The sequence below is a fragment of the Herpailurus yagouaroundi genome, unplaced genomic scaffold (assembly GCF_014898765.1).
Source record: "Herpailurus yagouaroundi ecotype Mexico unplaced genomic scaffold, PumYag 201, whole genome shotgun sequence".
Lineage (NCBI taxonomy): Eukaryota > Metazoa > Chordata > Mammalia > Carnivora > Felidae > Herpailurus > Herpailurus yagouaroundi.
In genome coordinates, this window is record NW_024412432.1 from 6,745,675 (window position 1) to 6,761,103 (window position 15,429).

A 15,429-nucleotide genomic window follows, 5' to 3' on the forward strand; every position below is an offset into this window, starting at 1 on the left:
ATTTCAAAATGAAAAGTAAAAATATAGTGAGACTAGAACAAAATAAGGACCACAGGAGTATTCTTCGGAGGCTGGCTGTATCTCCCTCTCTTGTGCACTGCTGGCCCTCTCTCTGCTTCTGTATGTTATGCAGTGCCTGGCACAGTTGTGGGATCCTACTTGGCAGCCTTTCTTCAAAGTTTGTGGTGGCTGTATTTCACCCAGTGGTCTACGGTTTCGTTGGCAAATCAATAAAGTAAGCACCTCTCATCGCTACCGCCTCTTCCTCAGCCCTAACGCTCAGAAACTTATTGAATGTTTTACTCCATTCCCTTTGATTTTGAAGCAGCCCTGGAGATAGTTGCAGACCGTTCCTAGGCTGTGGACCACACTGAGAACAGCGCTCTAGCAGAATTTCTATTTCTCACCACTGCGTCTTTCTCATGATGCTGCCCCTCTTAACACACTTAACAAAATCATACCGATTCCTTAAGGCTGGCTCAAATAATCTCCTTCAAAATTCTGACTCACCCACTTTGCCTTTCCTTATCCCAAACGGGAATGAATAATGTTTCCTTCCTCTGAACCTATTGCAAAGCAGTTTCAAGGTATGTATGTACAGATCTATTATCTTTCTATGTGTCACTATGCCATAAATCTTGGGAAAGACAAAGGTGTATGAAATGATCTATTGCTCCAAATGAATTTCCTCTCCAGTAGAAACAACAATTCAGTTCAATGGTAAATGCTCTCATGCCAAGAAATTAGTTTGAGCATTGGGGTGAGCATTCAAGGACCTTGTCTAATAAAGGAGATGTACACACAATTCAGTGTAATACAAGGCATGACACCAAAAAGGTCATAAAGCTATATGGAAATACAGAGTATTTAGAGAAAATTTCTAATAAAAAAAAAGTTATCAGGGATAAATTGATAGGGAAAGTCACATTTCAGGTGAGGCAGCAAGGGTGGGTAAAACAATGGGGTCAGTGTGAGAGGGAGGGATTTCTACTTGCAGTGAAATTGTTGCGTTGAAGCCTTGATTCAGGAAAGTGCAGGACAAGTTTGGAGAGCTTAGTGGACTTGCTTACTTGGGAGGAAGTTATGAATGAAAAGCAAGGTCTTTTGGCCAGAGAGGGCCCTGAACACCATGGCACAACATTAGATATTATTCTAAAACTTTGGTGGCTAATGAAAATTTTTTTCCAGGTGTCATAACCAAAGCTTAGTGGGAGAAGGATAAGATGGCACCAACAGAGGAGGTCGGAGACTTTACACTGAGGCAGAGGAGCCTCTGTAGGAGGTTATTGCTGTAATAATCTAGGCCAGAGTTCAGGAGTGTGTGAACTAGACTGATAGCAGGAGAAATAGTTATAGATAATAGAAGCTATGTTACAAGTGATGAATTGGTAAGTGAATTGTTCTAATAATTATGGAGGATCAGAGAAAAAAAAATTGATTCTGTTGGCCTGGGTGTTCAAGGAAGGTTTTAGAGAGGAGGCAGTGATAATGGGCATAATGGCGGGGGGGGGGGGGGTGTAAGGACTTAAAGAACAATCAGAGGGGAGAAAAGTATAATGTACAAGTGCTTCTAACAGGTGGTAATAAACATGTCTGACTGCAGTGGAGTGTATCTACAAAGTAATAGGAGTGAAACTTGACAAACCAGGAGTTACTTGTGAAAGGCTTTGAATTTCTAGTTAAGAAGCTTCGGCTTGTTGTACCTGGGTGGCTCAGTTAGTGTCCCACTCTTGATTTTGGCTCAGGTTCGTGACACTGACCATGCGGAGCTTGCTTGGCATTCTTTCTCTTTCTGCCCCTACTACACCGCCCTCTCTAAAAAAAAAAAAAAAAAAAAAGTGTGCTCAATGAATTTGTGTTGATTGAATTAATTGATTCATTTTGTCAAGGAAGACTTCTTCTACCATAGGATAACCTTTTATCTTATACTTTAAGTTTGGTTATTAGGACCAACAAATAGGGACCTATTCAGTTAGAGCTGGCTCATATCAGCTGATGAGAACTCACTGAAAAAGTTTTAGGAACTTTGTGAGCAAGTTGACCTCAAGGTGGTAGCTTGAGATGGGCCATTTTGCAAATATTTACATCAAGGAAACTGCCAAATGCTATAAATCAAAGCTTGTTTTCTGGAGAGTTGGTCATTAAACATTTACCAGCATGTCACTGCTATCTCCCCCACTTCTACTTCCCATCCAACTAGGCTCTAGGTTTTCTGAGGACAAAGACCGCGTCTTCTTTGTCTTGTATTCTCAACATACTATTTGGACATTAGTCATGCACAATTAATGTTTATAGAATAAATGAAATATGCTCTTGTAATTTTTCTCTAGACTGACCATTTAATTAAAAAAAATTATTTAGAAGTAGGCATGTAGACGCTGTGGTTCCAATGAGATCCTTTCCTGTGGTTCAGATCAGATCCTATGCCTGTTTTTGTAAGTGGCTTTAGAACACAGCCACTTATTCACGTGTGTATTGTCTATGGCTGCTTTGTGCTACAGGGCAGAGGCAGAGAATGTATGCCCTGCAAAGCCTAACATACTTACTATCTCGTCTTCCCTGAAAATGTACTGATCCCTATTCATACCCCCACTGCCAACGGTTCTTTCAAAGGTAAGATTACCTCTAAAAAGTGGCATAATAATTATACTGTATATTCTTAGAAATAAATTATTTTATTTCATAAATTGTGCACATACACCATTTTTTAGAAATTAGACATAGATAATTACAGAGCAAGTTCATAAGTGCAGGGTTAGAGATAGTGATTGGCTGTCCAATGGAACTTTCTACCTTGAGAAGTAGTGATTACCTCACATCTAGACGTATGCAAGTAGTCACCCTTCAGCAGTGGGTGTCCTTCAGCAGAGAGCCTTGAGTAACCTCCTCACCTTATTGAACAATGCTGCCAGAAATTTAGCTGATGTCAAGTGTCGTCTATATTGCAATTTATTCTTTCAGAACTTCTCTTACGCCCACATTCCAAAGGGGTTCTGCTAAAAGGTAGTCTTCACGTGACTGTTTATCCCCGGAAGAGTTGCATTGTTTAAAAACAGAAATGCAGAATGTCTTTGTGTAGTTGAGTCGCAGAGGGCTGTCAGGGTTTCCATTTGCGCAGTACTGATTAATAAAGTTAACGTCCTGGGTTCCATATTCCTTACAAGTCATCTTTAAAGACACATGATGACGTCATTTCAAAATCAGAATTCTCCCGGTAAAAATAATAAACATATTTCTTATTTGTACCCATACCATGCTGAAAACAATTTCCCAACTGCTTTTACTGACAACCAGAGTCGGAACTGCAGCAGTTAACTTAATCTAATTTGATAGACTATAAATTGAACATCTCGGCTACATTAAACTGCCCCAGTTGGATGGGCAGTCCGGGGGCACCATCCTGTTTCTGTCCCGTATCTTTTGAGGGCTGGTGTTTACAGAGAATTTGGGGCGCTCGCGCAGGGCTGTCAGGAGAGGCCACTGTCAACAGAGGTGGCCTGATCGCCAGACCAAACCGGGCTGACCCGAGGGCGGGACGCCCTGGCGGTGGGGCAATGACTCCGCAGGATTGCGCAGGGTGGCTACGGCTTCTACTCCATTTTCCCTTTCGTTATGAAGAGGATCATTCTTCCATTAACTCAGCTTCCAACTCCCGCGCACGGGGCAGTAAGATCAAGCATTTTAAATCCTACAAGTAGGTAAATGGAAAGATGTGAAGTGACAGCACACCTCGCATGCATTTTCACTCCCCACCCGTCGAAGTACCGGCAGCGCGCACTGGTGAGGCGAGCGTGACGCCGCGGGGAGGGGCTGGGCATGGCCACCGCGGGGTATGAAGGGGGCGGGGGACACGACCTGGACCACCAGCGCGCAGGCGCACCCGCGGCTGCAGCGCCCAGTGGTCGAGCCCCCTTTCTAGTAATTTCGCTAGTCGTGAGGTCATCACAGCGCGCCGTTACAGTGCTTCCCAGAACCCCCTACCTAATTTTTTTGGCGAAGGGAATGAAATGAAAGAACTGACTTCTCCCACCCCGCTTTGCTTTTAGTCCTCCATTCTGGCTGCGCCAACCGTCTGAGCAATGGAGCGGGAGAGGGAAAGTAAAGCAGCCGGAGCTGGAAGCACGGCCGGCCGGGGATGACTCGGCGACGCCGCCAGCTGAGTTACCCGGCGTGCCCCGCGCGGCGCCGGCCGAGGGACGCGGGGGGAGGGGCGGGGAGGAGGAAGAGCGGCGGCGGCTGCGGATGTCGCTGCGACCGAGCGGCGTCTGAACACACGGCGGCTGCCGAGCGCCCGACCCGGGCCTGCGCCGGAGCCCACACCGAGCTCCGCGGCCCCTCGCCTGCCAGGGCGGCCCTGCACCCGTTGTCACTGAGGCGGCGTGCCCAGCATTCTCCACTGCCCGGGCCGGCCGGCTCTGCCGTCTGCTGGCTCCCCCTCGCTCGCCCGCTCCCTCCTGCGCGCCTGAGTCACCGCCGCCGCCGCCATGGCCGAGAGTGGTGAAAGCGGCGGCCCTCCGAGCTCCCAGGACAGCGCCGCCGCGGCCGAAGGTGCCGGCGCCCCCGCGGCCGCTGCCTCCGCGGAGCCCAAGATTATGAAAGTCACCGTGAAGACCCCGAAGGAGAAGGAGGAGTTCGCCGTGCCCGAGAATAGCTCCGTCCAGCAGGTGAGGGCCGCCCTGGCCTCGGGCCCGGGTGGGGGTGGCGGCAGGACCTCCGCCCGCGGCGGGAGGAGATGGTTTCGGAAGGGCCTGGGAGGGGATCGTCCCCCCGAGGTGCGCTCGGCCCCTCTCGCGGGTGTCTTCCCGAATTAGATCACACCCAAGTGTCTGGGTGTGCTTCTTGGGACACCGCAGAGGCTTGTGGCGGGGCCTCTCGGCCTGTTTGTGGGACGCGCCGACGCCGCTTCCCTCCGCGCCCTCCTCTTGCTCCAGCGTCCGCCGACCACCAGCCTCCTCCCCCAGCTCCCCGCCCCCCGCCGCCTCCCTCCGGCTCCTCACAAAGGAAAGGGACCACCGCCGGGCTCCGGGCGGGGTGGAGGCTGGGCTAGGGCGAGGGTTCGCTCTAGCCTCCTCTGCGGTTTTGTCTCAGGAATTAAAAAAAAAGGGGGGGGGGGGGAGGGGGTGGAGTGCTCATTGTTTTACCTGCCTGCGGGTTTAGGCAGATTTTGGGGTGGGGAGCACGTGTACCTTTAGTTTTGCGTTTTGATTGCTGCAATTGCTACCTTTCAATCTTCAAGAAAAAAATTAACCGTGACGTAGAAATCGCTTTCAGTCTCACATCTTAATAGTACTAGGTTTGAGGAGAAAGGTGGATGACTTTCATTGATGACTTGCTGTTTTCTTTTTAGTATATTTATCTATCATCCTTTAGGTGCTAGTCGTTGGGAAGGTTTTTGTTTGCTTTTAGAGGGATGATAGCCACGTTTTGCAGATACTAGCAGTTACAATCGAATAAAAACAAAATTGGAGTTAATAGAGAATATCACCAAATAATTTACTACGTAAAATCTGTTCAGGTATACAAACTTTGCTGTTTAATTAAGAATCTTGAAGAATTCCAACAAATTTGTTTTAGCTTTTTATTGAATATACATCTCAGAATATTTCCCATAATTGTCGAATGGATCCCTGATCATCTCAGATAATGTGAACAGGTTCTGAGGAACCAGTTCCTGAAATGTACCTATAAGTCCCCTCCCCTACCCCCCAGTGAACGATTGGGATATTGGTTTATATAGTTCTGAAAGGTGGTGTGTTTTGTAAAGCTGTAAATAGACTGTGTCATCAAGTGAGAAACTTTTATCACCTACTCTGAATCACCATTTTTTTTTTGTATTCTATAAAAATTTCCCTTAACATTTTTGTATTTTCCAACATACAGGAAATTTGAAAGAATTGTACAGTGAACATTCCTGATGTTCGTCACCTGCAGTTGACATTTTGCTGTATTTGCTCTATCACACAACTAATCATTTAATAGTCACTTTTATTTTTTGGATGCATTTCAGAGTAAGTTGCAAATATCGTTAAATGCTTTTCACACATACATACACCTGTGTCATTCAAAGCTGTAGAACTTTATAATTCTCAAGATGTAGAACTTTATAATTGACTAGAAATTTCTTTCTTGCTCTTTGCCAGTCCCTTCAGTCACTCCCCTCCATCCACCACTGTTTTGATTTTTTTTTGCCATTAGTTTTCCCTGTTCTGCAACTTCACAGAAGATTTTTTCAGTCAGCATAATGTTTTGAGATTAATTCTTGTGTGTGCTTTCAATTTCTTTTTATTGCTTTGTTTTCCACTGTATGAATACATCATAATTTCTGCAGTCTCTTGTTGAAGACTACCTGGGTTGCTTGTGGTTGGTTGCTGTGAACACCCATGTACAATTTTTGTTGTTTTTGGACAGATGCGTTTTCTCTTGTAAAGTACTTAGAAGTGCAATGACTGGGTGATAGGATAGTTGTAGCTTTAGATTTATAAGCAGCCATGTTTTTAAAAAGAGCTTCTATCAACTTACAGTTCCACCAAAGGTGCTTGGGAGTTCCTGTTGCTCCACATCCCTGCCAGCATTTGATAGTGTCAGTCTTTTACATTTTAGCTTTTCTAGTGTGTGTGTGTAGCCATATTATCTTTTGAAGCCCTGGGGTCTTCTTTCTAGGATTCCTAGTTCAGGTTTCTACCTTCCTACCTGCTTTCAGCATTTTATTGTATAAGCTAAGAAAAAAATCAGTATTTTATAAATAGAAAAAAATCATTTAAGTCTTTTGATGATGTTCTGTCTGTAGGATTGTTTTTACATCTTGTGATGGTGAAGTTAGAATTTTAAATTCTGTGGATATTTTATTTATTAAAAAAAATTTTTTTTAATGTTTATTTATTTTGAAGGACAGAGAGACAGAGCCGTGAGCAGGGGAGGGGCAGAGAGAGAGGGAGACAGAGAATCTGAAGTGGGCTCCAGGCTCAGCTGTCAGCACAGAGCCTGACGTGTGGCTTGAACTCACGAGCCGTGAGATCATGATCTGAACCCAAGTCGGATGCTTAACCTACCGAGCCACCCAGGTGCTCCAAATTGTGTGGAAATTTTAATTTTTCTATTCTGTCACCAAAGTAAAATTTTGATAAAATGAAAGCTTTTCCAAAGCAACTTATTCTGATGGCAGTGGAATTTTTATTCTGAAAAATGCTTTATATTGAAGCAGAAAACATGATAAAAAACATGTGACACTGCATCAAGAACCTGAAGACAAGTTGAACTGTCTTGTGGGGTCTAACTATATGTGTTAAGGAAAACACAAGAAAATATGTGAGTATAAGAAAAGCAGTTTTCAGATGATTTGTAAAATTCTACTTGAAGCACAATAAAGTATGTCATTTTGTACCTTAAATTTTTCTTAGAGGGTTTAATAGATTTAAACTATATGTTACAGATTAAAATTTGTCATTAAAATATATTTGATGATACTAAGATTCCATGTTCAGTAAAAAATTGGGAAATATTTCAAACTGAAAAATTTAATCTTAGAGATAAAGATAGAATTCTAAAAGGAGAGCATTGAAGGCATAGGTTTTCTGTCAGGCAAATTCCATATTATACAATTTGGAATCTTTTTCAGTAAGTGTTTCTGTGTAATGTAAATTCTGTTAGTTCATTATGCTGAAATGGTATTTATATGAATGTTCTAATAATTGGATAAAACTAAGCTTTCTGGGTCAGTTGTAAAATATGTTGTCAGGTAGTAACTAACTTTCCTGTTTTGCTCTCAGGTTCTGTTTGAGTGTGTATAACCAACAGGCAGAAACAGGATACCTTAATACAGTTGGTATTTAATATTACTTGTTTGGGGTTGATAACAACACTTTTTTAAAATTAAAGGGACATTTACTTTTCAGCGAGCAGTCAATTGAGTAATGTTTAAATTTCTAACTAAAGGTAGTTAGAATGTGAACTTACCTGTGTGTTTCAAGGTGGTTTTGTTGATAGGGGTTTACATAAGTAGATAAAAAAAATAGTTTGTGTGGTGGCACAAAGTCCCTGTGTATGAGATTATTATTCTATTAATTATTCGTTTTCTGCTATCGGAAATAGTTTGAGGACCTCCAAATGTCAACAAGTGAGATGAAGTCCAGAATGGGGGTCGGGGGTGCACGCACGTGTGTGTGTGTGTGTGTGTGTGTGTGTGTGTGTGTGTGTGAATGAGTCATTAAAATTAGTGCAGAGAATGGACAGGAGCTTCCAGGGAACATCTAACTAGCTTGTTCTGGGATTCTGTAAGCTCTCTAGGTTATAGTGTAAGATGGTGAAATATAGTTACCTGAAATATTCAGGCAGCCTATATTCAAGTTTTAGAAAACATTTTCAGGGCACCCGGGTGGCTCAGTGGTTAAGCGTCTGACTCTTGATTTTGGCTCAGGTTGTGATTTCACGGTTCATGAGATCGAGCCCCACATTGGGCTCTGCACTGACAGCGCAGAGCCTGCTTGGAATTCTCTCTCTTCCTGTCTCTGACCTTACCCTGCTCACGTGCGGCTGCATGCGTGCTCTCTCTCTCTCTCTCTCAAAATAAAGTTAATATTTTTCATCACTTGAAACTTTTAGAAAACTATCAGTGTAACATAAATATTGTATTGCGTATAATTGAGCCTTATCTTGCTAGGGGAAATTGCAGTGTATCAGGGTCATTATTATAAACATTGAACATTATACTTTATGATGGGTCCAGAACTGTGCTGTCCACTTTGGTACTACCAGCCCATCTGGCTGTTGAATGCTTAAAATATGGTTGAGCTGATTTGGAATGTGCTGGAAGTGTTAAAATACAGCAGATTTTGAAAACCTGTGCCTGGCTTATATCACTTAACATAATGTTTTCAAGGTTCCTTCATGTTAAAGCATTTATTAGTTCTCCCTTTTTATTGCTGAATAATATTCCACTGTGTGGGCATATATCACATTTTATTTCTCCATTCATCAGTTAATGAACATTTGGGTTGTTCTTCTTTTTGACTATTCTAAATAATGCTCTGTGAATAACTCAGAAGGTTTTGTGTGGACATGTGTTTTTGTTGAGTGTGTACCTATGAGTGGAACTGCTGGGTCATGTTGTAGGTCTATGTTTAACTTTTTGAGGAACTGCCAAACTATTTTCCAAAGTGGCCGTACCATTTTATATTTCCACCAGCTATGCATGAGGATTCCATTCCCTGTAACATTTGTTATTGTCTGTCTTTGATTATCACCATCCTAGTTGGCTGTGAAGTGGTATCTCATCGTGATTATTTGGCTTCCTATTGCGCAAACAGCAGTTCTCAGTGTGGTCTGGGGGGGTCCCCAATACCCTTCTAAGAGGACCATGAGATCAAAACTGTTTTCATAAGATTTCTGTTATTTGTATTTCTCACTCTAATTCTCTCAAAAATCAACAACACTTTTTCAGAAGCTGTAAGATGTGGGATATTGCAACAGATGTGAAAATCCAGTTGTCTTCTGTTATGAGACTAAAGTAATCTGCAAAAATTTAAAACTATGCTACTCTTCACACTGGGGAAATATAGTTACTTTTTATAAGAATGTTATTTATATTGACATGTAATGAATTTATTATTTTTAAATGAATATTTAAAGATGCCTCAGTTTTAATTTTTAATATAGCAAACATCAGTAGATATAACCTGCATAAACAAAAACGCAGGTTTCAAATTTACAAAGTGGTATATCCTAAACCAAAAATCGTTATAAGGAGAGCATCTAATAGATTAAATAGGTACTTACAACATTGAGGATTGACTCCACTAAGTTGTCATTTTCTCTTGCCTAGAAACTTACAGTGCTTGTTGGTGAGTCTCCCCACTTCTCTGGCTGCTCCCTCCCAGACATTCATTCACTCCTACAGCAGTCTCTGAAAAAAACATTAATCAGATCATGTTACCCTCTACTTGAAACTAATAGCTCCCCATTGATCTTAGACTTTCATAACATGGCCTTGAGGCACTATGTGCTCTCCTGCCAGGAGAGCACACCCCTGATCTTATACTCTTCATTGACCCAGAGTTGGTAGGAAATGGTCAGGTGGGGATTTTTCTCTTCCACAGCTGTCAGCAACATCTGAGTTCTACCTACCTCTCCATTCTGATGTGTTCTTTCCTCCTTGGTAGCTTGACTCTTGTCATACCGACTTTTTAGTTCCTTGACCGTGTTGTTACATTTTTTTCCCTGCCTCAGGACTTTGCAGTTTGTTCTTGCTATCTGGAATGCCTCCTACTCTGCCTCTTCCCACTCATCCCTTAATTTCCATGCAAAGATCACTTTCTCAGAGAAGTATCCTTGATTGTCTAGACTAGATTGGTATTCCCTGTTGTATTTTTTTCACAGCACTGTTTTTTGATCGTAATTCATCAAAATTTAGTATTTATGTGATTATTTGATTAATGCTTGTTTCTAAAACTAAAACTAAAGACAATGTGTGATTGTTCATCATTGTTATCAAAGCCTAGCACATAGTTTGGGCTCAGTAAATATTTGTTTACAAATGAATCTAGACCATTATGCACATTAATAGGTATTTAATAATAGCTGCCAGTTATTGAGCCTTTATTGGGTGCAGTATATACATAACCTCATGGCTTCCTGCCCTTCTCACAGCTTTGTCTTAAACTGCTCTTCTCTTAGGTTACCACTTTCCAAGCACAACTCTTGAGTGCTTCAGAATGTTCCATAATTCTTCTACAATAGCTTTTCTCAGCTGATCATCTCCATCTGAACCACAGAACACAGAATGACTGTCGTGTGATTATCCATTTTTCTCAAAGATTGTTCACAAGTAATAAAATTTTAAATGCATAGGAAAGAAGTTAGTACAGTCAGTGGTGTGCTGGTAAATGTTTGTCAACCACTTCTTCAGGAAAGTCAGCACTGAATTGTAGTGTTTGCTGATTATCACGGTGTAAATACTCTTACCCTGTCAGAAATTAAGCTACCAATATTAAAACTGGCTCTCAAAATTCCTGAAAACTTAGCAGTCTGAGCTGGTAGGAGCTATTGATTATAGTGGATAGATAACCTTAAGTTATATGGATACCTGCCTTAAGGTGTCTATATGGTGCTTTAAGGTATCTCTATATATAATTGGAGGCGCAACTATACTGGGCCTTCATGTCCATTTACTTATGTTATTATTTATGATTGCTTTCAGAGTGACCATATAATCCACAGAACTGAAAATATTTATTCTCTAGCCCTCTACAGAAAGTTTGCTGATGTCTGCCTTAAGGCATTAGGGCTTACTATTCTAGATCTTGTCATGTTAGTGCTCAAAACCTTTCTCACTAGAAAATTTTACCATGGCTTAAGTATAGTGTTGTTCAGTAGAAATTTAATGTAAGCCTCATGTAACTTAAATTTTTCATAGTCACTTAAAAGAATAGTGAAAATTTTTTTTATTGTGGTTAAAATACACTTAACCATTTTTTAAATAGGTTTTCTTAACGTCCATTTTTGAGGGAGGAAGGGAGAGAGAGAGAGCGCGCACCCCTATGTGTGGGGGAGGGGCAGAGAGAAGAATGAGACACTGAATGGGAAGCAGGCTCCAGGCTCTGAGCTGTCTCAGAGCCCAACGTGGGGCTCAAACTCATGAGCCATGAGATCATGACCTGAGGTGAAGTTGGATGCTCAACTGACTGAGCCACCCAGGCACCCCTTAAATACACTCAACCATTTTTAAGTGTGTAATTCAGTGACATTTTTGTACAACCATTACCACCATCCGTCTACAGAATTCTTTTCATCTTGCAAAACTGTACCTTATTTATTAAACAATAACTTTATATTATTCAACAATAACTACCCATTCCCCTCCCACCAGCCCCTGGCAACAAGCATCGTACTTTCTGTCTCTGAATTTGACTACTCTAGGTATCTCATAAAAGTGGAATCATAAGTATTTGTCCTTTTAAGACTTATTTCACTTTGTATAAAGTCCTCAAGTTTCATCACTGTTGTAGCAGATGTTAGAATTTCCTTCCTTTTTAAGGCTGAATAACACTGTATTGTATGTACTTGCCACGTTTTGTGTATCCATTCATCGGTTGATGGACACTTGCATTGGTCTACCTTTTGGGTATTGTAATTTTAATAATATGTTTTGTTTAATCCAGTATATCCTAAATATCATTTCAACATGTAAATAGACTTTAAAAATGAGATATTTTACCTTTTTTTCATACTAAGTCTTCAAAATTTGGTGTGTATTTTATACTTACAGCACATCTCAATTTGGACTAGCCGCATGTGGCTACAGACTTCTGAATCACATAGCACAGCTAATAGAGTCTTCATGTTTTGCTCCCTGCCAGTCTCTTCTCTATTATTCACTGCATTTCAGCCATCTGTATGTCTTTTTTACCCCAAATATCACTCACTAGCTCTTTGCCTCTCTGGGCCTTTAACAATGCTGCTAATGATAGTAACATAATATTCTAGGCTTATCAAGGTGTAATACAGTACCTTTTTTTTTTTTAAGTTTCACAACTTTATTTATTTTTTAAATGTTGATTTATTTATTTTGAGAGAGAGTACAGGTGCCTGTGCACACCCGAGCAGGGGAGGGACAGAAAGACGGGATCCCAATCAGGCTCTGAAGTGTCAGTTTGGAGCCCGATATGGGACTTCATATCACGAACTGTGAGATTGTGACCTGAGCTGAAATCAAAAGTCAGGCTCTTAACCCACTGAGCCACGCAGGAGCCCCAAGTTTCACAACTTTATGATGAAAATATTATTTACCCCCTCCCCCTTTTTTTTAAATGAAGAAACAGACTCAGGTTGATGTGATCAAATTCATTTACCTATTAAATAGTGGAGCCTAGATTCAAACCCAGTGACTAACTTTGGAGCTCACACCTAACCACTACTCCAGGCTGCCTTGACTTTTCTCTGGCTGGATTTAGAGCCTTAAAGTTTATTTATTTATATTTTAAAAAGGTTTTATTTAAATTCCAGTTAGTTATTACACAGTTTAGCTAACATATTATTAGTTTCAGGTGTACAATACAATGATTAAAATTTATTTAAATGTTTATCAGAGTTTGATTGGATTTACCAGTTTATCAGAGTTTGATTGGACTTACCAATCAAACTTACCAATTATTTGTGGTACCATTTTGTGATTATATGGACTTTATCCTCCCTACCCCATACTGAATTTGCAGGGGTAGGGGCTGTCTTGCTTACCTCCTAATCCCATGGTGCTTGGCACATACTGAGTAATACTGGTATTTATTGAGTGAGCAAATAGTGTTTTAAAGATTTATTTGCAATATTTTGTACTTATTTGAGGATATTTTTATTTTTTATTTTATTTTATTTTATTTTATTTTTTTCAACGTTTATTTATTTTTGGGACAGAGAGAGACAGAGCATGAACGGGGGAGGGGCAGAGAGAGAGGGAGACACAGAATCGGAAACAGGCTCCAGGCTCCGAGCCATCAGCCCAGAGCCTGACGCGGGACTCGAACTCACGGACCGCGAGATCGTGACCTGGCTGAAGTCGGACGCTTAACCGACTGCGCCACCCAGGCGCCCCTTGAGGATATTTTTAACTGTGATTTGCTTACAAAAATGTGATGTTTATTTTTAGTGTAATTAAATGTCTAATGGCATTATTTCAGTTTTTTCTGTGAGAACAGCTTCCACTACTTAAAAATATTTTTCATTAAATTCGGATTGGAATTTTTTTAGGGACTAAAGTTGATATCATCTGTAAATCTGTTTGATGCAAAAAGTTTTGGGTTAGCATACAGAACGTTCCATTCATTATAGGTATCATAATGTGTATATGTGTGTTCCTTTGATTTGCAGAATATTTTCATTACCCCAGAAGATCTGAACTCTGTTTTTTCCAGGTAGATTTTGCTATTATGAGCTAGTTTGATGTCTTCTAGATATGACAACATAGACTGCTTCGTTTACTTACTTACTGGTTAAGCACCTGCTATAGATTCTAGACTTGGGTGTAATGGATTTGATAAAAAATTTCATAGCTTTTAAACTCTTGGAGATTCTGCCTAGAAAAGTATTTATCTGTGTATTCATATATAATATTCTATTTATTCTTGTTAGGCAGATGGATCGTTACCCACACTTTACTGTCTTCATTTGTTTGTTGTCTTTACATATTGGCATATGTGGAACTAACTTATTCCACTATTATTTATTTATTATTCATAAAAGTTTTGTTAGTATTTTGAGAAAGGGGGAAATGTATATTGGCATATTAATGTAAGTATATTGAAATGTGGTCTGCAGTTTGGAGAGAACATGGACTCTGGAATTGGAGAGATCTTTGAGCAAGGTGCTTTTACCTTTGAGCCTCATTGGCAACATTTTTTTGTTTTGATTTAACTTTATTTTTTATTTTTTAAAATTTATATCCAAATTAGTTAGTATATAGCGAAGCAATGATTTCAGTAGATTCCTTAATGCCCCTTACCCATTTAGCCCATCCCCCCTCCCACAACCCGTCCAGTAACCCTCAGTTTGTTCTCCATACTTATGAGTCTCTTTTGTTCTGTCCCCCTCCCTGTTTTTATATTATTTTTGTTACCCTTCTCTTATGCTCATCTGTTTTGTCTCTTAAAGTCCTCATATGAGTCTGTGTCTCTCATTATTTCTCATACTTGACATCTTTGTGTAAGATTTATGCAATGTTTTTTAATGAGAATACTAACAAGGTTACTCAGACATCAGGTATTTGGAGAGATAACTGGATGAGCTATTACATAAGATGATTTATTGAATATGGAGTTTTTTCAAGAGATCTTAGCAATATTGAATGAGGAACTGATTGAAAGACTTGGTGACTTAGAAAACAAGTAGCAAATGTTTGAATGCAGTATATTATTAGATAACTAGAAAATTCTTGCTGAATGCTATTAATATGTGGTTCTGCAAGAAATACAATTAACATGTATGTTTTAGTATTCAGAGTTTCTTTGTAAAGGTTGCAAAGTGTTTCTACTTGCCGCCCCCCCCCCCCCCCGTAAAAGGCAAGGTTCGATTGTGGGATATTTGTAAAGGATGATAGTTTTTCTTTTAGCCAACTTAAAATCAGATTAACTTAATTTTAAATGGTTATAATTCAGTTTATACTCACATAATTGGGTTAGAATGTAGAGTGCATGTGAGTACTCTGCCCCCAGTCATTTTACATATATCTCTTAATTCTCCCATCAACCCTGCAGAATAAATATTACCTCCATTTTACTGATAAGGAAACCTCAGGTCAGAGTGTCCTCAAGGTAATAACTTGTAAGTGGCAAAACCAAGATTTGAATTCAGGTCTAAATGTTTCAAAAACATTCTTTGTTTCTTACCAGTTTGTTCCCTCCCCTCACTGCAAGTGTGTGTGTGTGTGTGTGTGTGTGTGTGTGTGTG

General features: G+C 40.5%; 1 protein-coding gene across 2 annotated transcripts in view; it reads left to right on the plus strand.

The window, feature by feature from the left end:
- The first annotated feature begins 4,277 nt into the window (after positions 1-4,277).
- The window catches only part of UBQLN1 (ubiquilin 1), a 45,206-nt gene continuing 34,054 nt past the window's right edge, over positions 4,278-15,429 (plus strand). The window contains exon 1 of one of the 2 annotated variants that reach the window (XM_040450312.1): positions 4,278-4,664. In XM_040450312.1, coding sequence (XP_040306246.1) covers positions 4,485-4,664 — 180 coding nt within the window. In that variant the 5' untranslated portion in view covers positions 4,278-4,484. The remainder of the gene's footprint in view (positions 4,665-15,429) is intronic. The other variant, XM_040450311.1, reaches the window with a different exon arrangement.